At 39.9% G+C, this 26,658-nt stretch overlaps 1 protein-coding gene across 2 annotated transcripts; it reads left to right on the plus strand.

Annotated features, from left to right (window-relative positions):
- The first annotated feature begins 1,995 nt into the window (after positions 1–1,995).
- nepro (nucleolus and neural progenitor protein) lies at positions 1,996–19,842 on the plus strand. 2 transcript variants are annotated; one of them, XM_061926515.2, is made up of 9 exons: positions 1,996–2,105; positions 2,240–2,394; positions 2,516–2,604; positions 5,839–5,967; positions 6,074–6,148; positions 6,284–6,576; positions 18,441–18,499; positions 18,584–18,798; positions 18,864–19,842. In XM_061926515.2, exons 1-9 carry the CDS (start codon positions 2,027–2,029, stop codon positions 19,189–19,191), a joined length of 1,422 nt encoding a protein of 473 aa, XP_061782499.1. In that variant the 5' UTR covers positions 1,996–2,026; the 3' UTR covers positions 19,192–19,842. The 2 variants fall into 2 exon arrangements, with proteins under 2 accessions (XP_061782499.1, XP_061782500.1); XM_061926516.2 differs by having other exon boundaries at positions 18,587–18,798.
- Positions 19,843–26,658: the final 6,816 nt, after the last annotated feature.

Raw genomic sequence — 26,658 nt, forward strand, 5'->3', positions numbered from 1 at the left:
ATATGTATATATATATATATATATATATATAATCCGAGCGCGATGATGTCACATTAATAATGTGAAAATGCATTTTGAGACATAATGATTTGCCTGAGCGGCTAGGAGGCATCGAGAGTAACAAGCGGTAGAAAATGAATTATAAAGGACAGATTTTAAAAAATAATAATAAAAAACAAAAATAATAATAATAATTTTTTAACTTGGGACTTCCTGGGGCCGGATTTTGGACGCTGATCCGGCCTGCGGGCCGTAGTTTGGGGACCCCTGCAGTAGCAGGTAGCAAATAACTTCCAACTGTTAGTTTTCCCTAGATATTTAAATACAATTTTAAAATAAATAATAGTTAACAACAAAAACAATATACAGGGGGTCATTTAGGCAGGAAAATGACGTAAACTGTGTTTACATTATGTCTATATGAACTGTCCAATGACGTACAGCAGTGTTTTTCAACCACTGTGCCGCGGCACACTCGTGTACCGTGAGATATTGTCTGGTGTGCCGTGGGAGATGATGTCATTTCACCTAATTGGGTTAAAAATATTTTTTGCAAACCAGTAATTATAATCCGCAAATAATGTGCCGTTGTTGAGTGTCTGTGCTGTCTGGAGCTCGGCAGAGTAACCGTGTAATACTCTTCCATATCAGTAGGTGGCAGCCGGTAGCTAATTGCTTTGTAGATGTCAGGAACACGTCGTGTCATGATCACAATATGCAGACGACAGCGGGAGGCAGCGTGCAGGTAAAAAAGGTATCTTATGCTTAAACCAAAAATAAACAAAAGGCGAGTGTCGCCAAGAAAAGGCATTGAAGCTTAGGGATGGCTATGCAAAAACGAAACTAAAACTGAACTGGCTGCAAAGTAAACAAAAACAGAATGCTGGACGACAGCAAAGACTTACAGCGTGTGGAGCAGCAGACGGCGTCCACAAAGTACATCCGTACATGACATGACAATCAACAACAAAATAGGAGCGCAAGACAAGAACCAAAACACTACACACAGGAAAACACCAAAAAAAACTCAAAATAAGTCACGGCGTGATGTGACAGGTCGTGACAGCACACTACTTTGAGACAAGAGCTATAGTGATGCATGCTTGGTTATGGTTTTTTTTTTGATTTATTGAAACTTTTATTAGTAGATTGCACAGTACAGTACATATTCCGTACAATTGACCACTAAATGGTAACACCCGAATAAGTTTTTCAACTTGTTTAAGTCGGGATCCACGTTAATCAATTCATGGTACAAATATATACTATCAGCATAATACAGTCATCACACAAGTTAATCATTAGAGTAGGGACGGCGTGGCGCAGTGGAAGAATGGCCGTGCGCGACCCGAGGGTCCCTGGTTCAATCCCCACCTAGTACCAACCTCGTCATGTCTGTTGTGTCCTGAGCAAGACACTTCACCCTTGCTCCTGATGGGTGCTGGTTAGCGCCTTGCATGGCAGCTCCCTCCATCAGTGTGTGAATGTGTGTGTGAATGGGTAAATGTGGAAGTAGTGTCAAAGCGCTTTGAGTACCTTGAAGGTAGAAAAGCGCTATACAAGTACAACCCATTTATCATTTATTTATATACATTGAATTATTTACATTATTTACAATCCGGGGGGTGGGATGGGCAGGGGGGGGGGTTAGGTTTGGTTGATATCAGCACTTCAGTCATCAACAATTATATAATCTGAGAAATGGACATTGAAACAGTGTAGGTCTGACTTTTGAAGCATAAGAACAAGTATATACATTTGATTATTTACATTATTATTATTTAGAACGACTTTTTACTGTCAATATCGGCTGCTAAATTTCATTTTTTTTATGTTTACTTGGGATTTTTTCCAATGAAAAAAATGTGCCTTGGCTCAAAAAAAGGTCGAAAAACACTGACGTACAGTATTAAAAAAAAAAAAGCTTTAACATGCGCGGTCTTGTTCTTTTAACGTTTCTGTCGTGACGTCACTATATCCTCGCTTGCCATTGGACGACAGACTTCCGGTGTTTCCTCCACACAGAATGGAACCGTGGAACAGAATAAACGTTCTTTTCCCGAGTGCCGTTTATTGTGTTTGCGTACCTTACACTCCAAAAACAGGTGAGACACGTTATTTAAGTGCTTATTCTCTCAAAGCGGCGCACTTTATGATGCCGAACTAAGGTGTTTTAAAGGCGGCCACGTGGGAATGCGTAACGTGCCGTGGAATAATAACTCGCTCTTTGCGTGTACAGATGTGAATGTAATCAACCTGTTGGTGGAAAATGGCAACGTCCTCAAATTGCTTCGAAGTACTTTACTTCAGACGGAAGTGCGAGTTTTGTACGACTTGCTGTACAATCTGAACAACAGCTCCAGAAGCAACAAGACCTTTCGGGTGATGAAGCAGGTAAGATGGCGAGCGGAGAAAAAAAAAAAAAGCCTATTAAGTGAATCACAACAACATTACAACTAAACACAAGTCGAACAATAACTATTGCACGTAATGTACCCTCATGCGTGTCTTACAGGTGGAGCAATGCATCAACAGACTGAAAGATATGAAGTTGGACGTTGCTCTCCAGGATCTGTATGATATTTGCCCTAGAAAGATTCAAAGGTAGGCATAACAAACGGTTCACTTGTGCTTTTATTTTTCAAAACCAGTGAATTTGGCACGTTGTGTAAATCGTAAATAAAAACAGAATACGGTGATTGGCAAATCCTTTTCAACTTATATTATACTGCAAAGACAAGATATTTAATGTTCGAACTGCAAAACTTAATTTTATTTTGCAAATAATTAGAGATCTCCGATACTATCGGACTGCCATTATTATCGGCCGATAAATGCTTTAAATTGTAGTATCGGAAATCATCAGTATCTGTTTCAAAAAGTACAATTTATGACTTTTTAAAACGCCGCTGTACGGAGTGGTACACGTACGTAGGGAGAAGTACATAGCGCCAATAAACCTTAAAGGCACTGCCTTTGCGTGCCGGCCCAATCACATAATATCTACAGCTTTTCACGCACACAAGTGAATGCAACGCATACTTGGTCAACAGTCATACAGGTCACACTGAGGGTGGCCGTATATAAACAACTTTAACACTGTTACAAATATGCGCCACACTGTGAACCCACAGCAAACAAGAATGACAAACACATTTCGGGAGAACACCCGCACCGTAACACAACATAAACACAACGGCACAAATACCCAGAACCCCTTGCAGCACTAACTCTTCCGGGACGCTACAATATACACCCCCCGCTACACCCCGCCCACCTCAACCTCCCCATGCTCTCTCAGGGAGAGCATGTCCCAAATTCCAAGCTGCTGTTTTGAGGCATGTTGGGAAAAAAATTCAATAATAAATTCCATAACTTGAGTTGATTTATTTTGGAAAACCTTGTTACACTGTTTAATGCATCCAGCGGGGCATCACAACAAAATTAGGCATAATAATGTGTTAATTCCACGACTGTATCGGTTGATATCGAAATTGTTAATTAAGAGTTGGACAATATCGGATATCGGCAAAAAAGCCATTTTCGGACATCTCTACAAATAATCATTAACTTAGAATTTGATGGCAGCAACACATTGCAAAAAAGTTGGCACAGGGGCATTTTTACCACTGTGTTACATGGCCTTTTCTTTTAACAACACTCAGTAAACGTTTGGGAACTGAGGAGACCGATTTTTGAAGCTTTTTAGGTGGAATTCTTTCCATTCTTGCTTGATGTACAGCTTAAGTTGTTCAACAGTCCGGGGTCTCCGTTGTGGTATTTTAGGCTTCATAATGCGCCACACATTTTCAATGGGAGACAGGTCTGGACTACAGGCAGGCCAGTCTAGTACCTGCACTCTTTTACTACAAAGCCACGCTGTTGTAACACATGGATTGGCATTGTCTTGCTGAAATAAGCAGGGGCGTCCATGAAAAAGACATTGCTTGGATGGCAGCATATGTTGCTCCAAAACCTGTATGTCCTTTTCAGCATTAATGGTGCCTTCACAGATGTGTAAGTTACACATGCCTTGGGCACTAATACACCCCCATACCATCACAGATGCCGGCTTTTGAACTTTGTGCCAATACCAGTTCGGATGGTTCTTTTCTTCTTTGGTCCGGATGACACGACGTCCACAGTAATCAACCGGCTTTCTCTCTCCAGCAATGTTCTGCCATGTCTTCCAAAAACTATAAGGTTCCGTAAAGGCGAGCGGCTTGTCGGGCCAAGACCCGTCTGTCGGTCACGGAGCCCACCGTCATCATCATCATGGCTCAACTGCAACAGGAAGCTAACAAGCCAAATACTAGCGTTTGTGAACATTGCTCCAAAGTTCGGGTTTTGTGTTGATTTATATACAAAAGTAAGCATTGACTTATGCAAAGGCAGTAGTATGTAATGAAACAAGGCAGCAGCTAAAGGACTTCTGTCAAGTTCAAACACTGATGACATCTAATAAACAAGACAAGAAGCAAAGAATTAAACAGAGACAGAATTAAATTTGGCTCAATTGAGGAGACACGTCTGGGCTGTACCGTATTTTACGGACTATAAGTCACAGTTTTTTTCATAGTTTGGCTGGGGGTGCGACTTATGTGTGAAATTATTAACACATTACCATCAAATATCAAATAATATTATTTAGCTCATTCACGTAAGAGACTAGACGTAATAAGATTTCATCGGGTTTAGCTATTAGGAGTGACAGATTGTTTGGTAAACGTATAGCATGTTCTATATGTTACAGTTATTTGAATGACTCTTACCATAATATGTTACGTTAACATACCAGGCACGTTCTCAGTTGGTTATTTATGCGTCATATAACGTACACTTATTCAGCCTGTTGTTCACTATTCTTTATTTATTTTAAATTCCCTTTCAAATGTCTATTCTTGGTGTTGGGTTTTATCAAATAAATGTCCCCAAAAAATGCGACTTGTACTCCAGTGCGACTTATACATGTTTTTTCCTTCTTTATTATGCATTTTCGGCCGGTGCGACTTATATTCCGAAAAATACGGTACTCTTGTACAGTCTCCCAGCACGCTCTGACGTAAGATTGTACGCCTCCTTTTTTATTTGGACTTTCCCTGATTACATGGCAACAGCTGTTTTGGGGGTCGTAAACAGCCTTCGCCTTTGATTACAACAGTTCAAAGAAAAGGTCGTAAAACAGTTCACAGAAAAAGGGCGCCTTGAGGGGAGTCAGGCCCTGCTTCCTCTCCGCTTTGTAGTTCTTCGGTCACGATATCATATCTTTCTGTTGATTACAATACATGAAAGAAACAGAACACCTTCGTGTTGCTTCCCATCCTACACAGTGGAGTTTTACAAGCCGCCTTCTTGGTAGGTTCAAAGACAGCTTTTGTCTTCTCGCCGGGAACTCATGGAAACACAAAGTTTTGTGATAACTTAGATACAATTATTCTAACAACTTCCCTGTTTATCCCCTCTTAATCACATTGAAAAACCCACCAGGTGAAAATCTGATTTTACTGCTTCCAGTGCTCACGTAACCTGACATAGGATGTACAAATATAGGACAGCGCTAAGACTATAGTAGTCATAAACGGCTTCTACAGCAGGGGTGTTCAAAGTGAGGCACAGGGGCCATCTGTAGCCCTTGACTCCTTTGTCATTGGCCTTATAGGCACATTTTAAAAAAACACCTGCAAAAATTGGGAAAACATATACGTATGTACAGTATGTATGCGTTAGTGCATTGGTAGATTTTGCCTTGATTTTTGGCTGAGACCAGGGCTCGAAAAGGTTGGTGACCACTGCCTTAGTAGGTTGTCATCACTAATGCATGCACGTGTGTACTTGCAGGAAGTTGGGCAAGAAGGTTGAGGAGTGTGATCTTCCCAGCCAACCCATGTTGGAGTGGGTCTGTCTCAAAGTGCTGGGAGCGGCACAATTAATGAGCTGCACAATGAAACGCTGCTGCAAAGGTTTTGTGTATCCTTTCCAGATGTGGTGCAGAACATGACATCTATGTTGGACATTGTGGTTGTCGTCGTTTGCATTATCTCTCTAGTTTCCCTTCCTTTAACAATTGATTCAGCTTGTCAAGGCAGCACATGAACATTGAGTTCATCATCATGAATATGGTGATAACCAGCATGTTCAGTCGTTTCTGGTGAGTCATTGTCGACCTTTTTAAAGTTTGTCTCAACGTAAACGCGTGCAGAACCGTCACTTTACATGTTAGTTGCATGTTGTTTTGGATGCGCCTACGTCAATGAAACAGCATGGTTTATTTGTTCTCCCTCAGGGTGATTTTCAGAGGGATCCTGGCCAGTCTGCGCTCTCTCTATCGGCAGCTCTATGATCTCCGTGGCAAAGTATCCGAGGCTAAGCCCATGCCCTTCCTCACAGACTTCTGTCTTCCAGCAGACGTGGCTGACTTTCTTGGTCCTTCTGACGCAGCTTTACTCCCTGCAAAGCACACAATCCAAGTTAAAGCTCAGAAGGGGAAAGTTGAAAAACAAAAGCCTCCCATCAAAACAAACAACTTGGGGCCGACGAGGAAGATCAGAGAAGACCTCGGCGTTGCAGTGCAAAGAGGTGGGTCAACAACTTGCCAACATGAAGGCATTTTTCATACTCTGCATGCATTTTGACAAGCTCAATCAGAGCACTTTATTGCTTCCTGCAGCTACCACTCCTAGCAAGTGCTGCGATGTGGGGCCCTTCATTTAAATTCAGCCAATGATTTTGCTGCTATTGCCTGCAAACAGCATCCCCTAAACCAGGGGTCGGCAACCTTTACCAGTCAAAGAGCTATTTTGACCAGTTTCACAAATTATAGAAAACAATGGGAGCCGCAAAATTTTTTGAAATTTTAAATGAAATAACACTGCATACAACGTTTGTTTTTTTTTTGCTTTGTTCTATGTATAAACCAGTGGTCTCAGACACGCTGCCCACACCTTTTTATGGAATTTTTAAGCTGGTGCGGCACGCGGGTTTTAAATGAATAGCGGTTGTCAACGTCATGCGTGTCGTGGTGGTACAGCATGTAGCGCCCACTACAACCAGCGTGCCTGATCAGCGACATGTTGAATGGGGCTTCCGCTTGCTCACGTAGGTGACAGCAAGGCATACTTACTCAACAACCACACAGGTTACACTGACGGTCGCGGTATAAAAAAAACTTTAACACTCTTACTAATAATGCGCCACACTGTGAACCCACACCAAACAAGAATGACAAACACATTTCGGGAGAACATCTGCACCGTAACACAACATAAACACAACAGGACAAATACCCAGAATCCCATGCAGCCCTAACTCTTCCGGGCTACATTATACACCCCCCCGCTACCAAACCCCGTGTGGCGCATTATTAGTAAGAGTGTTAAAGTTGTTTTATATGGTCACCGTCAGTGTAACCTGTGTGGCTGTTGACCAAGTATGCCTTGCTGTCACGTACGTGTGCAAGCAGAAAATGTATATTGTATAACAAGGGTTGGGCTGGCACTCTGATAATACAGATTGTAGAGGGCGCCAAATGTTGTACCATCATGGCACGCCCTTATTATAGCTGTAAGGGTGAAAATCGGTGAATATTAATCCCGGGAGTTTTCTGCGAGAGGTACTGAAATCCGGAAGTCTCACGGGAAAATTGGGGGGTTCAGCAAGTAAGCTGCTGAACCGCATCAGAGTGATCAAAGAGCCGCATGCGGCTCCGGAGCCGCGGGTTGCCGACCCCTGCCCTAAACCATTAAACAAAGACTTCAGTGTAAATTATCCAAATTTTGGTCCCATTGGACCACATCAGATTGTTCATACATTTACATGCATGCTAATATCCTCTGCTGTTGTCATTTCTAATAAAACATAGTATATACCTGCAACATATATCTGTCAGTATATATGGAAGCACTAAAAGAACATCATGGCTGACGGGGTGGTGACACAGTTGAAGGCGGCTTGGCCTGAATGATAACCTAGGGCAGGGGTCGTCAACCCAAAATGTTGAAAGAGCCATATTGGACCAAAAATACAAAAACAAATCTGTCTGGAGCCGCAAAAAATTAAAAGCCATATTACATACAGATAGTGTGTCATGAGATATAAATTGAATTAAGAGGACTTAAAGGAAACTAAAAGACCTCAAATGTACCTACAAATGAGGCATAATGATGCAATATGTACATATAGCTAGCCTAAATAGCATATTAGCATCGATTAGCTTGCAGTCATGCAGTGACCAAATATGGTCACTCCACGCAAGTCAATAACATCAACAAAACTCACCTTTGTGCATTCACGCATAGCGTTAAAAGTTTGGTGGACAAAATGAGACCGAAAAAGGAGAGGCATAAAACATGTCCTAGAAAGTCGGAGAAAGTTGTACATGTAAACAAACTACGGTGAGTTCAAGGACCGCCAAAATTAGTAGGACAAAACGGCGCTCGCCAAATACTCGAATCAGTGAAGCATGTTTAATAGAGATGTCCGATAATATCGGCCTGCCGATAAATGCTTTAAAATGTAATATCGGAAAATATCGGTATCGTTTTTTTATTATCGGTATGTTTTTTTTTTGTTTTCTTTATTAAATCAACATAAAAAACACAAGATACACTTACAATTAGTGCACCAACCCAAAAAACCTCCCTCCCCCATTTAGACTCATTCACACAAAAGGGTTGTTTCTTTCTGTTATTAATATTCTGGTTCCTACATTATATATCAATATATATCAATACAGTCTGCAAGGGATACAGTCCTTAAGCACACATGATTGTGCGTGCTGCTGGTCCACTAATAGTACTAACCTTTAACAGTTAATTTCACTAATTTTCATTAATTACTAGTTTCTATGTAACTGTTTTTATATTGTTTTACTTTCTTTTTTATTCAAGAAAATGTTTTTAATTTATTTATCTTATTTTATAATTAAAAAAACAACAACAACCTCATCTTCACCATTCCTGGAAGTCCAAATTAGGCATAATAATGTGTTAATTCCACGACTGCATATATCGGTATCGGTTGATATCAGTATTTAAAGAGTGGTCAATATCAGAATATCGGATATCCGCAAAAAGCCATTATTGGACATCCCTAATGTTTAATATAAACAGTGTGCTTTATAACAATTATGGAGGTTTGTGTCATGTTTGTCCTCCTACAGAAACCATATTAAAACAAAAAATATATTTTTTCCCCCTCATCTTTTTCCATTTTTCATACATTTTTGAAAAGGGTTCCAGAGAGCCACTAGGGCGGCGCTAAAGAGCCGCATGCGGCTCGAGAGCCGCGGGTTGCCGACCCCCGACCTAGGGTGTCTGACTTTGTGTGGCCACAAAGTAAACAATATTTTTGTAGCACTAAAGACCAAAAAATATGAATTGGAGCACAGTCTTTTGTTATATAAAGTACCGGTAATGTTATAGGAAATTAAGACCTATAACTTTTTTCAATACATGTAGACTTTAGGAGTTAATAACATGTTTGGATCTCACGCAGCCTCAATGTAACCTGATATTATTATTATTATTATTATTATTATTAATGCCACTTAAATATTTTATAAGAAACTGTACAAAAAACATATTGATCATTATGACCAATAAAATACTTTTTATAAGATAAACAACTGTACACAAAACACCTTCATTGTGCCAATAAAAATAACCTTGCATGTAGGGCTGGGCGATATGGCCTTTTTTTTAATATCTCGATATTTTTAGGCCATGTCACGATACACGATATATATCGTGATATTTTGCCTTAGCCTTGAATGAACACTTGATGCATATAATCACAGCAGTTTGATGATTCTATGTGTCTACATTAAAACATTCTTGTTCATACTGCATTAATATATGCTCATTTTAAAATCACAACTAAGTCAATTTAGGAAAACTGTATTTATTAAACAGTTATTAAGCAGTGGCACAAACATTCACGTCATTTCCAAAACAGAAAGTGCAAGATTGTCAGAGACGTTTTAAAACAAGCTACTAGTGCACTTTTGTGCATGATGTCACGAAGATGACTTATCAAAACAACACTAAATTAAAGTGCACTTTTTGTACAGAACGCCACTACAATTGTTTAAAACAAATAAAGTTCACTTTTGTGCATGATGTCACACAAGATATTTAAAAAATTGTCAAATAAAAATGAACTGCATAATAGGAAATCAAATTGTGTACGTCCTTCGCTATGTGGTAGGTTCCGGCGGACTTTATCACCTTTTGTTGTGGACAATTCTTTTCATACGGTGTTGATGTGGAAATGGTTGCCTCGGCATTTTGTTGGTGTGGCACCGAACGGAGATGTTGACATGCGGAGTTTTAAGCACTCTTCATTCTCTAGCTGGTGACTTTTCAAATGATGCTACATATTAGAAGTAATGCTACTTTTTGCAGCAACCCTTTTGCCCCACACTTGACATATTACGGTTGTCTGTTCAACATATTCCCACTTGAAGCCAAACCACCACCAGACGATGGACCCCGTGCTGTTTTTCTTGGGAATTAATTCTTCTTCCTTCATTTGTTACCTTCTTGCACCTTCTTTCTCTAGTATTACCACTCCCACCACAGCTAACGTTACCCATGCTGCTACCTCTCTGCTCCGCGAGGGCGTATGCGTATGTGACGTATGTAAGAAGGTGCGCTTGTTTAAGTCTCTGTGAGAAGGAGACACTAGAAAGAGTGAGAAGAGCCTGTAGTGTAATGCCTGCAGCTCAAAGCAACTGCGTGAGAATGTATACTCGAATATCACGATATAGTCATTTTTTATATCGCACAGAGACAAACCCGCGATATACCGAGTATATCGATATATCGCCCAGCCCTACTTGCATGCGTGCCATAGAACTTTCAGTGATGTGTCAAAATTCTTGTCATGAAACAGAATGTCTGCTTTGGTATACTTGACAAAATAAAAATGTCTAAATGATGAATACATTTGGACAAAGACTTGGCAGACATTAGTTTAAAATGTGAACATGTTTTATTTACCCTAGCAACCGTTCTCAGTCACGTTGGAGCTGACACTCGAATTAGTCAAATATTCACAATAAAATTTCATTTATATCAGATATGATGTTACTTAGCCCTCCTAAAATAATATTTTTGTGTTGTTTGACATAGTAAGCACCAATCTAAAAATATCGCTGCCTTTTTTTCGATTCGCCATGTCTTTTGTTGACCGTCCGACACAAGACCTTTTTAAATAATCACCATATTCATGAGCTAATTATCATGACCGTTAATGGATTATGGGAGGACACTGGGGAGGAATTATTTTGCGCTCAATTGACTGCAGGTGTGATTTAATGAGAAGAGTGTGTACAAGTGTGCTCAGCATGCTTTTCATATATCTGAATTTTTTTGTGCGTACATACAGTACATCCTTAGGTTTGTGCTTTTGCGCTGTTTTACATTCAGTTCATCGCACACTTTTATAAATGAGGTGCCAGAAGATAGCAGAGCACAAATAATTCTCTCACTGTCATGACAGATTTATGGTGCTTAAACAAGGAAGATTCCACAAATATTACCATACTGGTGAGACCCCTACCCAAAAAGACTGAATGGTTAAAATTAAACATCCAATGTCATAATGTGCAGAATTAGTTAGACTGATGCAACCAGTTTATATACATTTGTATTGTATTGTACAGAGGTAGGTCACATCATTTATATTTGTATACAAAGCACATTATATCTTTAACAGGTGTGTCATCTGCTGTATAATATTACTTAAAAGGTATTCTAGCGAATATTTTCTCAATACATTTTACTAAACATGCACTCATTTCTATCAATAATTTAAAAGTTGTTTAGATTTTGTGAATATGTTGAGCAATAGTATATTATAATTGTAATAATATAATAATAATTGGTATCCATGATAACAATATATAAATACCAACTCCAAGTAGAGCTGTCCCGATTCCGATTACAGGATCACATCGAGGGCCAATATTTGCTTTTTCTAACCGGCCGATTTGCTACCACAGCTGTGTCTCAAACTTTACATGGCTAAAGATTGTACTCCCGTGAAAAATTCCTTTTTAAAAGGGATCTATGCTTAAAGGGGAACGACACATTTTGGGGTATTTTGCCCATCGTAAACAATCATTATGAAAGACAGGACATTCTAAATATTAAATAAATGTGATCAAAAATCCGCTTACAATGGAGCCTATAGGAGTCCCTCTATTCTGCCTATAAAAGCCCTTAAAAACATCCAAACACCTCCATTAAGGTTTTATATACCATATTTTTCTGACTATAAGTCGCAGTTTTTTTCATAGTTTGGTGCACTTCTTCTCAGGAGCGACTTATGTGTGAAATTATTAACACATTACCGTAAAATATCAAATAATATTATTTAGCTCATTCACGTAAGAGACTAGACCAGTGGTTTTTAACCTTGTTGGAGGTACCGAACCCCACCAGTTTCATATGCGCATTTACCGAAACCTTTAGTGAAAAATAAAATGTTGTTTTTTTTTCAAATTCAAGACAAAGTTATATGTTTTTGGTAACACTTTAGTATGGGGAACATATTCTAAGTAACAAAGACTTAATTTAGAGTTTTTTGGACACTAGGGGAACATATTCTAAGTAACAAAGACTTAATTTAGAGTTATTTGGTTAGGGTTAGAGGGTTAGGGCCAGGGTTAGAGGGTTAAGGTTATAATAAGGCCATGCTGAGTAAGGCATTAATAAGTACTTACCGTATTTTCCGCACTATAAGGCGCACCTAAAAACCACAATTTTTCTCAAAAGCTGACAGTGCGCCTTATAACCCGGTGCGCTTTATTACGATTCATTTTCATAAAGTTTCGGTCTCGCAACTTCGGTAAACAGCCGCCATCTTTTTTCCTGGTAGAACAGGAAGCGCTTCTTCTTCTACGCAAGCAACCGCCAAGGAAAGCACCCGCCCCCATAGAACAGGAAGCGCTTCACCCGCCCCCGGAAGAAGAAGAAAAAACGCGCGGATATCACCGTACGTTTGAACGGGAGCACGTACGGTGAATATTCGCACCACAGGGAATGAGAAGTCATCCTTCACTGTGGTTCTAGCTTGCCATGCTAACTTCCACCCATGGTGATATTCAAAAGGAAGACCTTGCCAAAAGAGACCTTTCCAGCCGGCGTCATCATAAAAGCTAACTCGAAGGGATGGATGGATGAAGAAAAGATGAGCGAGTGGTTAAGGGAAGTTTACGCGAAGAGGCCGGGTGGCTTTTTTCACACAGCTCCGAAGGCGAACACACCTTCACTAAGACGGGCAGACAGCGCCGGTCGACATACGCCAACATCTGCCAGTGGATCGTAAATGCCTGGGCAGATAGTTTCGGTCACAACTGTGGTCCGAGCTTTCCGGAAGGCAGGATTCACAGAACTGCTGCACAACAACAGCGACACTGAATCCGATGACTTCGACGAGGCGGAGCCGGCCATTTTTGGATCCCACGCTTGCGCAACTTTTCAATTCGGACACCGAAGACGAAGAATTCGAAGGATTTACGAATGAAGAATAACTTCAGAAGGTGAGCGCTATGTTTATTTTGTGTGTTGTGACATTAACGTTCGAGCAACATTATGTTGCTATTTATTGCTCTACACCATTTTGAATTTTACTATGTTTGTGATTGCACATTTGCGTACATTTTGGGACAGAGTTGTTAGAACGCTGGTTTTCAATATATTATTAAAGTTTGACTGAACTATCTGACTGTTTTTTTGACATTCACTTTAGCGCAGCGTTTTTTTGACATTCACTTTAGCGCAGCGTAGGCGCGGCTTATAGTCCGGGGCGGCTTATTGGTGGACAAAATTATGAAATATGTAATTCATAGAAGGTGCGGCTAATAATCCGGTGCGCCTTATAGTGCGGAAAATACGGTAATAATGAATAGTTAAGAGCCAATATGTTATTAATTTGCATGTTAATAAGCAACTAATTAATGGTGAATATGTTCTCCATACTAAAGTGTTACCATGTTTTATTACTGGTGCACAAAATGAACCGTGCATGAACATCACCTTGTTCAAAGAACAAAACCAACACAGTGTATAAACTCACAACAAATTACACACCTGCAAATCAGTGTGACTTCTGCTGTTGCCGTATCCGTAATACGCCGATAGGGAGAAGTTTTTATTTACACGATGAGTCGGGTGTGTATTGACCTCCGCCGAACCCCTGAGCCTGACTCACCGAACCCCTAGGGTTCGATCGAACCCAGGTTAAGAACCACTGGACTAGACGTATAAGATTTCATGGGATTTAGCGATTAGGAGTGACATATTGTTTGGTAATTGTATAGCATGTTCTATATGTTATAGTTATTTAAATGACTCTTACCATAATATGTTACGTTAACATACCAGGCACGTTCTCAGTTGGTTATTTATAAGGCTGCAGCTAACGATTATTTTTCTATCGATTAATCTATAGATTATTTTTTCGATTAATCGGTTAATCTATAGATTATTTTTTTCGATTAATCTATAGATTATTTTTCCTTTTACCGATTATTTTTTTTATTTAAAATGAAGATGAAAAAATAAATGTTGGCCAGTTTTTTCAAAAGGCATGACTTTTATATACAAAAAAAAAAAGTATGGCCACTCAGTCAACATTGACAACAACATGACAAAATATTCTGTAACAATGTAAACATTTAAAACTTTTAACATTTAACAAAATTAAAAGTAGCTTATTTGCTTTTTAATGTGCAAATATAAAAGTAAACATCCAGTGCAAATCTTAATATTCTGCAATAGTATAAGCATTTCTAAAGTAAAAGTATTGCTTATTTTGCTTTAAAATGTCCAAAAATAAAGATAAACATCCAATACAAAAAAGTGCAAAACAAAATATTCTGTAACAGTGTAAACATTTCAACAAAAGTAAAAGTATTGCTTATTTTGCTTAATAACACAACAATGATAGTATGATTAAAGTGAAAGTTAATTGTTGGTTTGTACATAGTATATGTAACTGTTAATGTTGTAAAAGGTATTTGCACAACTAATTAACGTTAGCGTTAAAGAGGAGCGCGTCTTTGTAAACACTGAACAGGCATGCCAAACGCGCCTCTCAGAGCGAAACAGTGTTTTAGTTTATGAATTTACAACGCAGATACAAATGACACATTCATGATTTTGTGTAATGATGACAACGTATACTCACGCGGACGATTGACTAGTTGATGGTGATGGCAAGAACGCTGTCGGGTGTTTTCTTTTCAAATGTTCCTTCATAGCCGTTGTGCTGCTATGATAGGCCATTTCCGCTCGACACAGTGTGCATACAACAACTGTCAAGTGTTTTGCTTTTTTCGCTGTGCTTATTCCACACTTGAAGGGATGTACCAATGCTGAATGTGGCTTCTGGATTTCACTCAAAAGACCAGACCGTAGTTACTTTTTCCTTTTATTTTCCTTTAGTTTGCAACAGTTTTTCCAACCAAGAAACAGCTTCTTTTTTCTTCTTTAGTCTTTTTAGCAGTCTTTAGCAGTGTTAATAGACTTTAGTTTCTTTAGCTGTCATTAGCTGTCTTTAGTAGCCTTTAGTAGCCTTTAGCTTCTTTAGTAGGTGAAAAACCTTTAAGGACAAAACACCACAAGATTAACATGGTGTAAAAAATCAATCAATTATCAATCCCATAATTTACAACTATTAATTAGGCTATCAAACTCTTAACCATTAAACAAGTGCAAGAAAATGGACACATCTTTTCCCTTTAAGTTAAAACAGATTTTAAATAAATTGTCTCAACATAAATGCACCAAGATACATATAAAATACATTTAACACCAGAAACACAATAGATAAATGCAGCAGAAAACCCAATATGCAAATACATAAATACCTAACCAATTAACCACCTATTTAGATACATATTTAAAATCCATATTCAATATAAATATATTATTAATTTAGCAGTGAAACACTCAATCTTAAACGCTGTCTACTGGTAGAAAAATGCCCCTTTTTCTACGCCCTCACCAACACAGTTAAATCCAACACTTTAAATTGAGCGACTTCACCCTCCTGATGAAGCAAACTGCTCCAACATTGATCAAACTAAGCAAAGAATATCAACACTAAACAACAGTTACATAACACACTGTGTGTATTTAGCCTCCAGACTAAGCACGCTACATGCACACAACCCCCCCCCCCCCCCCCCCCATCTCACCAGCGCAACAGGTGCGCCACACCCACGAAGAGAAATATTAAATCTTACATACTTTTGGCACAACTCTGGGTTATCTGTAATGAACTAAACCTTTTTCCACTCTGCGCTGGCGTCTTTTGTACTCCTTGATTTGACACAGCGGTCTAATTACCGGGCTCGCGCACCAGCAGATGAGACAGGAGCGCGCCGCGTTATACCTGCGCGCGAACGTAAACTGATCGGCTCTGATTTTATAAGCCGACTGGCCAAAATAATGCCGAATTATATACATTTCCTGGGGTTGCCTAGGTGAATAGGGATGCGGATGTGCTCTAAGATAAAATATAATTTTATTAAGTGGGGTTTGGCTGGTTGCTAAACAGCCACGGTTGCGAGCTCGCGCTTCAGCTGACGAGACAGCTGTTCACCGCTACAACATTATTAGGCCGTTTATTGAAATACTCCCACACTTTTGACTTTTGGCGTGCTTTTTTTCCCTCGCTCGCACCGCTCGCATCATCTGCTTTGCGCTCCGCCATGACGGCAGTGTGACGTAAATATGCGACGCGTCGAAGCATAAAAACGACGTCGACGTATTTACGTAACCGATGACGTCGACTACGTCGACGCGTCGTTTCAGCCTTAGTTATTTATGCGTCATATAACGTACACTTATTCAGCGTGTTGTTCACTATTCTTTATTTATTTTAAATTGCCTTTGAAATGTCTATTCTTGGTGTTGGGTTTTATCAAATAAATGTCCCCAAAAAATGCGACTTATACTCCAGTGCGACTTATATATGTTTTTTCCTTCTTTATTGTGCCTTTTCGGCCGGTGCGACTTATACTCCGAAAAATACGGTACATGATGTAAGTATATATACAGTATGTAGTAACCGGCACATTTATATTTACATATTTTGATCATTTTAAGAATATGCTGCACATCAATTTCAGAAACGCATTACAATGTTCGCTTTTTTTCCTACTACATCACTGATTACTGCTCACTGCAGACTTAATGAGAGCCAACAAACCTAATAAAACATCACTTACAGTACAAGGTCTGCTGTCATTAGGATGCCGACTAATAGAATCTTATGTTCTCGTTTTAGATGAAGAATGACTTATAATCCTCGCGGAGAAAAGGGGGGTAAAATCAAGCGTCTTTTTGTGTCGTTCTTGCCGGTTCCAGGTCCTAAATGGCTGTCAAAAGTGTACCAACTTGTCGGAATACGTCCTCATTCTTCTACTATCCAGGTGAGAGACATGATTTACAATAAACTTTCACGAGCAAAGGAAGCCCCTTACCACTCGATTAAGTAAACATTGGCACACACGCTAGTGATATAAATAGTTTGTCTGCGTTAGTGCTTATAATACCAATATCACTAATATTTGGTTAATATTCAAGTCACGAAATGTAAATGGAGTATTTTTGGCGTTTTTTAAATGTTTTTTTTATTGGGTTTTACGGGTAGAATAAAGGACATCCCATTGGCTCCGCGATAAGCAAACTTTTATTTACCTTTTATGAGTTGGAATGTTTTTTTGTTTTTAAATACATCAGTCATCATATCTTTCATAATGATTGTGAACAATAGGCAAAATTACAAACAAGTGCAGTTCCCCTTTAAGGATGCACAGTTTTTTGCTGCCAGAACACCAGCTCAAATTTGAAAACAAGCTGCAACGAAGGCGTCGTCGATCCATGGTGCTAAGCCGCTCCTAAAATTACTAATCCTCACCACCATTGTGGAAAATAAACACAAATTATTCTTGATAACATTGTCACTGGAGGACTTGAGAAAAGGGAATGGCAAGCATGACACACACATGCACACACACAGACTCCAGACTCCATATGGAAGCGCAAAAAACTACAATATGGCTGATGGGGAGAAAACGCTGTCGAAGTGGAGGCATGTAAATAAGGATGCCTACAAAACGGCGCATCCTGAAAGAAAGCGCATTGAAGACGGTCCATCAAACATAATCGATGCAACATTTTGACAAAGGAACCATTACATGTTATGTGCTACGACAAGAAAGTGTATTAAGCGTAGGAAAAAAATCTCGATTAAATCACTGTAATTTGGAAGTGTGACATCCCACAGGAGAAGAAAACATTTAAACATTGTTTACAATGACCTGTAATTGCTGTCAACATGTCGTAAAAGATGTAATATTGGAGCTCTGTTGTTGACCGATCTCAACTTGCATTCACTGTAACACGTATATTGTACTGTCACTGCAGAACTGGAGTTTGACTCGGACATTAAACCTATTCAAACCATTTTCGGGAACATAGCAAAGGTATGTAACTGGACAACATTCACTATTTTCTGCAATGTTAAGCACCGCTGCTTATCTAACCAATACATCATTCTTATATCCCAGAAGAAGATCCTCCCAAAGGAAAAAAACAAGGCTGAGAAGAAACAGATGTTTCAGAGACAAGTAAAGCAAGTCTCAACGTTTAAAGACATGGCCTCCTGTCTAGAAGAAATGATCCTGTGGTGCAAGTCCAAGAAAACGAATAAGCGTGAACGCCTCCTAACCTTCCTAAAGTTGAAGTGCCGTCGGCTGAGAGGACTAGAGGCTGCAGGTTACAAGTAAGTATATTTTACACAATTGTTGGGTTAGTTTGACGACAGAGGTTGATCATCTCCATTTGCAGAGTGCAAAAGAAGTTGCAGACATTCAAACAAGAAGCTTGCCAGGCCTTCTGCGGCGTCCCAGGGCCAGTGCGGAAGACCTGCCCGCCTGCTGTGGCTTGCAGAAGACGTGGTCGCCTGAGAACACGTTTGTGGACCCTCAGGATGCAATTCAAGTCATCTGAAATGAGAAGGCATGTAAAAAGGAAACAAAGGCAGAAGAAATGTGTGTCATCGGGACTGTTGATGCAGAATGGCGGGTTAAGCGAAATGGACAAAGCAACCGCATGCACGGTTGACTCTGGAAAGCAGGATGACATCGATGATATATTTGCTTGTGTAGGTCTGTGATGATTTTTCATGGTGGTGCCGGAAAAATATGGATTCGCATCCAAATAGTTATTTTGAAAGATTCTGACTCAATTCATCATTTTAAAGGGGAACATTGTCACAATTTCAGAATGGTTAAAACCATTAAAAATCAGTTCCCAGGGGCTTATTATATTTTTCGAAGGTTTTTTCAAAATTTTACCCATCACGCAATATCCCTAAAAAAAGCTTCAAAGTGCCTGATTTTAACCATCGTTATAAACACCCGTCCATTTTCCTGTGACGTTACATAGTGAATACAAACAAACATGGCGGAAAGAACAGCAAGCTATAGCGACATTAGCTCAGATTCAGACTCGGATTTCAGCGGTTTAAGCTATTCAACAGATTACGCATGTATTGAAACGGATGGTTGTAGTGTGGAGGCAGGTAGCGAAAACGAAATTGAAGAAGAAACTGAAGCTATTGAGCCATATCGGTTTGAACCGTATGCAAGCGAAACCGACGAAAACGACACGACAGCCAGCGACACGGGAGAAAGCGAGGACGAATTCGGCGATCGCCTTCTAACCAACGATTGGTATGCGTTTGTTTGGCATTAAAGGAAACTAACAACTATGAACTAGGTTTACAGCATATGAAATACATTTGGCAACAACATGCACTTTGAGAGTGCAGACAGCCCAATTTTCATCAATTAATATATTCTGTAGACATACCCTCATCCGCGCTCTTTTCCTGAAAGCTGATCTGTCCAGTTTTGGAGTTGATGTCAGCAGGCCAGGGAAGCTAGGGTCGATATTCTTGTCTTGATCATCTTCGGTGGCATAAGGGACGGTGTGAGCCAAGACATCCAGGGGGTTTAGCTCGCTCGTCTGCGGGAACAAACTGCCGCCGTTGCTTGCCGTGCTACCGAGGTCCTTTGTCCCTGAATAGCTCACACACTCCGGCAGATTCAATGGGGGTCTGGCAGCAGATTTCTTTGACTTTATCGTTGGAAATGCATCTGCTTTGAGTGTCGCAGGATATCCACACATTCTTGCCATCTCTGTCGTAGCATAGCTTTCGTCGGTAAAGTGTGCGGAACAAACGTCCAATTTCTTGCCACTTTCGCATTTTTGGGCCACTGGTGCAACTTGAATCCGTCCCTGTTCGTGTTGTTACACCCTCCGACAACACACCGACGAGGCATGATGTCTCCAAGGTACGGAAAACAGTCGAAAAAACGGAAAATAACAGAGCTGATTTGACTCGGTGTTTGAGAAAATGGCGGATTGCTTCCTGATGTGACGTCACAACGTGACGTCATCGCTCCGAGAGCGAATATTAGAAAGGCGTTTAATTCGCCAAAATTCACCCATTGTCAAGTTCTCCAGGTTTTTTCACAGCCGTGCCCGAACTTGAAAGGGCCAGTTGGACTCAGGAAGGACTCAAAGGGACAACTCAATCCTTTTTCCTTGTGATTTATTGATGTTTGATTTGAAGCAATAAAATAAAGTGGGTTACCGGTGTAGATGAATGGATGAACAGAATGAATAGTCGAATAGTGGAATTGTTGAATAGCTTGGGATAGCTGAATAGTAGATTAGCTGAATAGGTGAATAGCAGATTAGTGGGGGTTGAATAGTAGATTAGTCGACTAGTAGAATAGTGGGGGTTGAATAGTGGTCCTTCGAGTCCTTCCTGAGTCCAACTGGCCCTTTCAAGTTCGGGCACGGCTGTGAAAAAACCTGGAGAACTTGACAGTTGATAACCAGTTGCGTCTTCTGAGTCCAAACAGGAGCTGTCTTCCTTCCTCTTAGCAGCATGTCAAAGGGGTGACTGACTGAAGCTCAAACATTTTGAGCATGTGCTCTGAGCAGGTGAACAGGTGAATTCAATGAAACCAATCTGTTGGAAGCAGGTGGAGATTTTGAGCCCTCAGCTCTCACTGTTGCCCCTTCAGGCCTGGAGTGTGCTCTGCAAATCAGTGGTGTTTGTGCTGCTCTGTACTTTGACTTGACACCCATTTAGAGTTCGGAAATCGGTTAAAAAAATATATGGTCTTTTTTCTGCAACATCAAGGTATATATTGACGCTTACATAGGTCTGGTGATAATGTTCCCCTTTAACAAACTTTTTTTTTTTTTTTAGGCCTTATATGCCAAATTATACATTAAGCTAATTGTTTTAAAAGAAGAATTGATTCTGATTTGACAATAGGAATCAAAATGGATCATGAGTTGTAGGATTCACATTCCTAGTTTTTAATCCATACAGTTTCTGCGTTGCTTAACCTGTGCAAAATTGTTGGTAGATGGAGTCTATCGCAATTGACTTGGGGTGGTAGATTGTGTACCGTATTTTTCGGACTATAAGTCGCACCAGCCGAAAATGCACAATAAAGAAGGAAAAAAACATACCGTATTTTCCGCACCATAAGCCGCCCTGGGTTATAAGCCGCGCCTTCAATGAACGGCATATTTCAAAACTTTGTCCACCTATAAGCCGCCCCGTGTTATAAGCCGCATCTAACTGCGCTAAAGGAATGTCAAAAAAACAGTCAGATAGGTCAGTCAAACTTTAATAATATATTAAAAACCAGCGTGATGTGGGCGCGCATGGAGTCGTATATCAACATGGACGGAGCTGCGTGAAAAAAGCCACCAGGCCTCTTCGCGTAAACTTACCTTAACCACTCGCTCATCTTTTCTTCATCCATCCATCCCTTCGAGTTAGCTTTTATGATGACGCCAGCTGGAAAGGTCTCTTTTGGCAAGGTCTTCCTTTTGAATATCACCATGGGTGGAAGTTTCTGGCCATTAGCATGGCAAGCTAGAACCACAGTGAAGGATGACTTCTCATTCCCTGTGGTGCGAATATTCACCGTACGTGCTCCCGTTGTATCCACAGTGCGGTTCACAGGAATATCAAAAGTCAGTGGAACCTCGTCCATGTTGATAATGTTCTCTGGCCGGATCTTTTTTTCAGCTATCTTGTTTTTACAATATGCACGGAAAGTAGCCAGCTTTTCTTGAAAGTCTTTAGGCAGTTGCTGTGAAATAGTAGTCCGTGTGCGGATGGAGAGATTGCGTCTTTTCATGAACCGGAAACCTGTCGCTTAGTAGGAGCCATTTTGTGGTCTTTACAGATGTAAACACACAAAGGAAATGAAACGTAATATCCGCGCGCTTCTTCTTCTTCTTCTACGCGGGCGGGTGGTTGCTTACAGTAGAAGTAGAAGCGCTTCCTGTTCTATGGGGGCGGGTGCTTACCTTGGCAGTTGCTTGCGTAGAAGAAGAAGCACTTCCTCTTCTACGGGGAAAAAAGATGGCGGCTGTTTACCGTAGTTGCGAGACCGAAACTTTCTGAAAATGAATCTTAATATTAATCCATATATAAAGCGCACCGGGTTATAAGCCGCACTGTCAGCTTTTGAGTAAATTTGTGGTTTTTAGGTGCGGCTAATAGTGCGGAAAATACGGTATATACGTCGCACTCAAGTATAAGTCGCATTTTTGGGGAAAACCTATTTGATAAAATCCAACACCAAGAATAGACATTTGAAAGGCAATTTAAAATAAATAAAGAATAGTGAACAACAGGCTGAATAAGTGTACGCCATATAACGCACAAATAACCAACTGAGAACGTGCCTGGTATGTTAACGTAGCACATCATGGCAAGAGTCATACAAATAACTATAACACATAGAACATGCTATACGTTTACCAAACAATCTGTCACTCCCGATCGCTAAATCCGATGAAATCTTCCTCCCCGGTGTCGCCTCTGGTAAGCGCCGTTTCCTTTCTTTCTGCTGCTCGATCGCCGTTCTCTGCTGCATACTTCACCACGCCCAGCCTGCAATCCGCAGCACACGATCTCCTTTTCAGTGCCATCCTTGTTCAGCCCCTCTGTCTTCACAAGTTACCGCCAATGTTGAAACGATCCACCCTCCCAGGTACGGACGTAGCAGCACATAGCATCCCTTTTTTCCCAATATACCGCCATCATGACTCACAATGCACTTGTGCCATGACCCGCCCCCTCATAATTTCTATTTGTTGACGTGTGTGTGACGACCGCTGACATGTGTGTGACGATTGCTGAAATTTGCTTCGTCTCTTCCGTGGATTAGATAAATAATATTATTTGATATTTTACGGTAATGTTTTAATAATTTCACACATAAGTCGCTCCGGAGTATAAATCGCACCCCCGGCCAAACTATGAAAAAAACTGCGACTTACGAAAAATACGGTACAATCTTTATCACCTGTTAATCGCAAAGGCACAGTTCACATTGCAGATCAATTACCAAAGATTGTCGACATATGTGACCTGTATCAGAAATGTACAATTCCGAATTTTTTTTTTTTTTTTTTTTTCAAATCGGACCCAGGTCTTTTTCATATCGCGTAATCCCATCTGTGTCTCACTTCAATGTTCCACCGGTCCTGTCTCCGACTTCTTACCCACACATTCTTCAGAACAGACGTCACAGCAAGTGCCTCACAAACCGCCAAAGTCATTTTGCCCCCTTATTTCCTTAATCCCTTACAGAAAAATTATCTAGTCGAAAATTATTTGGTTGCACAAAATTCTTGAAAATGCCTAAAATGTGCCAGGTCAGAGCTCTTCCAAGAATTGCGAACTTCATGGACATTTTGTTTACATTAGACACACAACGAAGTAAATTACAATAATGAAATATATACAAATGTCATAATATCTGAATTGGTCATCATTGCATTGTGAACTTAGCCAAATAGACAAATCCTTATAAAGTAATATTGCTATCATGGCTTTTAAATTATTTTCCGTAAAGTTGGAGTCATTAATAAATCAAATATTTTCATACCTGAAGCATAAAAACCCTGTTTATTACCTTCTAAATGAATGTTTCCAACATTATGAGAGCCCTCTTGTTATGATATAATACCATTTAGTTGCTTTTTCACTCTTTTCCCATGTGTTAATGCTATATGAGGCTGAGCCAATCACTGGCCACGATACTGAACAGCGTCCGCTGATTGGTTTGGTTTCATCTCGTGGCCATGACTACTGTTTTTAGTCAAAGTTAAAGTTAAAAGTACCCATGATTGTCACACACACACACACACTAGGTGTGGCGAAATTATTCTCTGCATTTGACCCATCACCCTTGATCACCTCCTGGGAGGTGAGGGGAGCAGTGAGCATCAGAAGTGGTGGCCACGCCCGGGAATAATTTTTGGTGATTTAACCCCCAATTCCAACCCTTGATGCTGAGTGTGCCATTCGTAAGCCTGAAAATTCTTAATTTAGGGCAAAAATTATATTGAATATGCTTAAAAAAATCTGCAATGTGGCGAAGGAAGTATCTACCATGGTGCCTGGACATTCAAGTTAATGTGCTCTGTGACAGCGCTCAAAATACACAAGTCTAAAATCATTGTTCCCCAAATGAATCTGTCACATATACACTCTTATAACAGTAATGATCTATGCCACCAAAACACCACAATTTAACATGTAACATGTTTTTTTATTAAGAAAAACTTGTATTGTACTACAAACAAGTGCATTAGTATTTTCAAGTATGAGCTAAAAGTTGGATTCCATGTTTTTTTTTTTTTTTTTAACAAAGTCAGGGTGCATCATTTCAAAGTGCATAACTGTCCATCCATCCATCTTCTTCCGCTTATCCGAGGTCGGGTCGCGGTGGCAGCAGCCTAAGTAGGGAAGCCCAGACTTCCCTCTCCACAGCCACTTCGTCCAACTAATAAAACTGAATTTTTAAAAAACATTTTTTTAAAGGGGTTCTAGAAAAATATTCTCACTGTAAAGGGCCCGTGGTCCCAAAATGTTTGTGAACCCCTGTAATAAACTAAGTAAATGCAAAGCGTCTTGTGTTTTTTTTTTTAATGCTGCGTAAACTTTTGTGTCCAGTTGTCCTATTGTTTAGGAGGTAAATGACATATCTGAAAACATCAGCATAATGTGTCTACTGCCGCAACATTTTAAGAACAAAAATATTTACATTTTTCACGTGATCAAAAAACAAGTCACATAAGCCGAGACCAGTGTTTTTCAACCATTTCACCTATTTGGGGTAAAAACATTTTTTTGCAAACCAGTAATTAAAGTCTGCAAATGATGTGTTGTTGAGTGTCGGTGCTGTCTAGAGGTAACCGTGTAATACTCTTCCATGTCAGTAGGTGGCAGAAGGTAGCTAATGGTTGGAGATGTCAAACAGCGGGAGGCAGTGTGCAGGTAATAGGGTGTATAATGCTTAAAAAAATAAATAAACAAAAGGTGAGTGCCCCTAAGAAAAGGCTTTGAAGCTTAGGGAAGGCTATACAGAACGAAACTAAAACTGAACTGGCTACAAAGTAAACAAAAACAGAATGCTGGACGACAGCAAAGACTTACTGTGGAGCAAAGACGGCGTCCACACTGCAAAAACTGAAATCTAAGTAAGATTAAATATCTAAAATACGGGTGATATTTGCTTATTTTCTGTCTGATTAGATAATTCTTCTCACTAAGCAGATTTTATGTTTGAGTGTTTTACTTGTTTTAAGGGTTTTGGTCCTAAATTATCTCAGTAAGATATTACAGCTTGTTGCTGAGATGTTATGACCTATAATGAGTAAAACATGCTTGAAACTAGAATATCAACTGATGCAAAGCTGTGTCATCAACACTCACAAGTATAAAACTACTTTTTTAAAGTAATAATTTCTTACTTCAAGCATGAAACAAAATCATGATGCCAGGCGCATATCATTATGTCAAGATAATGGCACTAGCATTTACTTAATTTAAGAATATTTTTCAACATATTGAGCAAAAAGGTCTCTTTTTTCGACCAAGAAAAGTGCACTTATTATAATAATATATTATAATGTACTTATTTTAAGGTATTTTTGGGTTCATTGAGGTTGGCCAGGACACGTTGGGAAGACTATGTCTCCCGGCTGGCCTGGGAACGCCTCGGGGTCCCACAGGAAGAGCTGGACGAAGTGGCTGGGGAGAGGGAAGTCCGGGCTTCCCTGCTTAGGCTGCTGCCCCCGCGACCCGACCTCGGATAAGCGGAAGAAGATGAATGGATGGATGGATGGATGAGGTTAGCTAATTGAACTTGTTTTGGAAAGTCTTGACAAGCCAAATTTTGTTGTTCTATTGGCAGATAATTTTGCTTAGTTCAAGTAAAATACCCCGATCATTTTTGTATTTTTTTTTTTCTTGTTTTTGAACACTGACTTTTTGCAGTGCACAATGTACATCTGAACATGACATGATCAGAATCAACACCAAAAAAGGAGTGCAAGACAAGAACTAAAACGCAACACACAGGAAAACACCAAGAAACTCAAAATAAGTCAGGGCATGATGTGACATGTCGTGACAGTACACCTACTTTGAGACAAGAGCTATATAGTGATGCATGCTTGGTTATGGTTTGAATTCATATCCAACAATTGCGAGAACGACTTTTTACTGTCAATATCGGCTGCTGAT

Source organism: Nerophis lumbriciformis, linkage group LG31, assembly GCF_033978685.3.
Source record: "Nerophis lumbriciformis linkage group LG31, RoL_Nlum_v2.1, whole genome shotgun sequence".
In the NCBI taxonomy this organism is placed as follows: domain Eukaryota; kingdom Metazoa; phylum Chordata; class Actinopteri; order Syngnathiformes; family Syngnathidae; genus Nerophis; species Nerophis lumbriciformis.

Excerpts from the sequence above, each read along its gene's own strand:
- nepro (XM_061926515.2), top strand. The coding sequence starts at position 2,027 with ATGGAACCGTGGAACAGAATAAACGTTCTTTTCCCGAGTGCCGTTTAT. Across the intron at positions 2,106-2,239 it reads ACCTTACACTCCAAAAACAG|ATGTGAATGTAATCAACCTG; the intron begins GTGAGACACGTT and ends TTGCGTGTACAG. Across the intron at positions 18,799-18,863 it reads CTAGAGGCTGCAGGTTACAA|AGTGCAAAAGAAGTTGCAGA; the intron begins GTAAGTATATTT and ends CTCCATTTGCAG.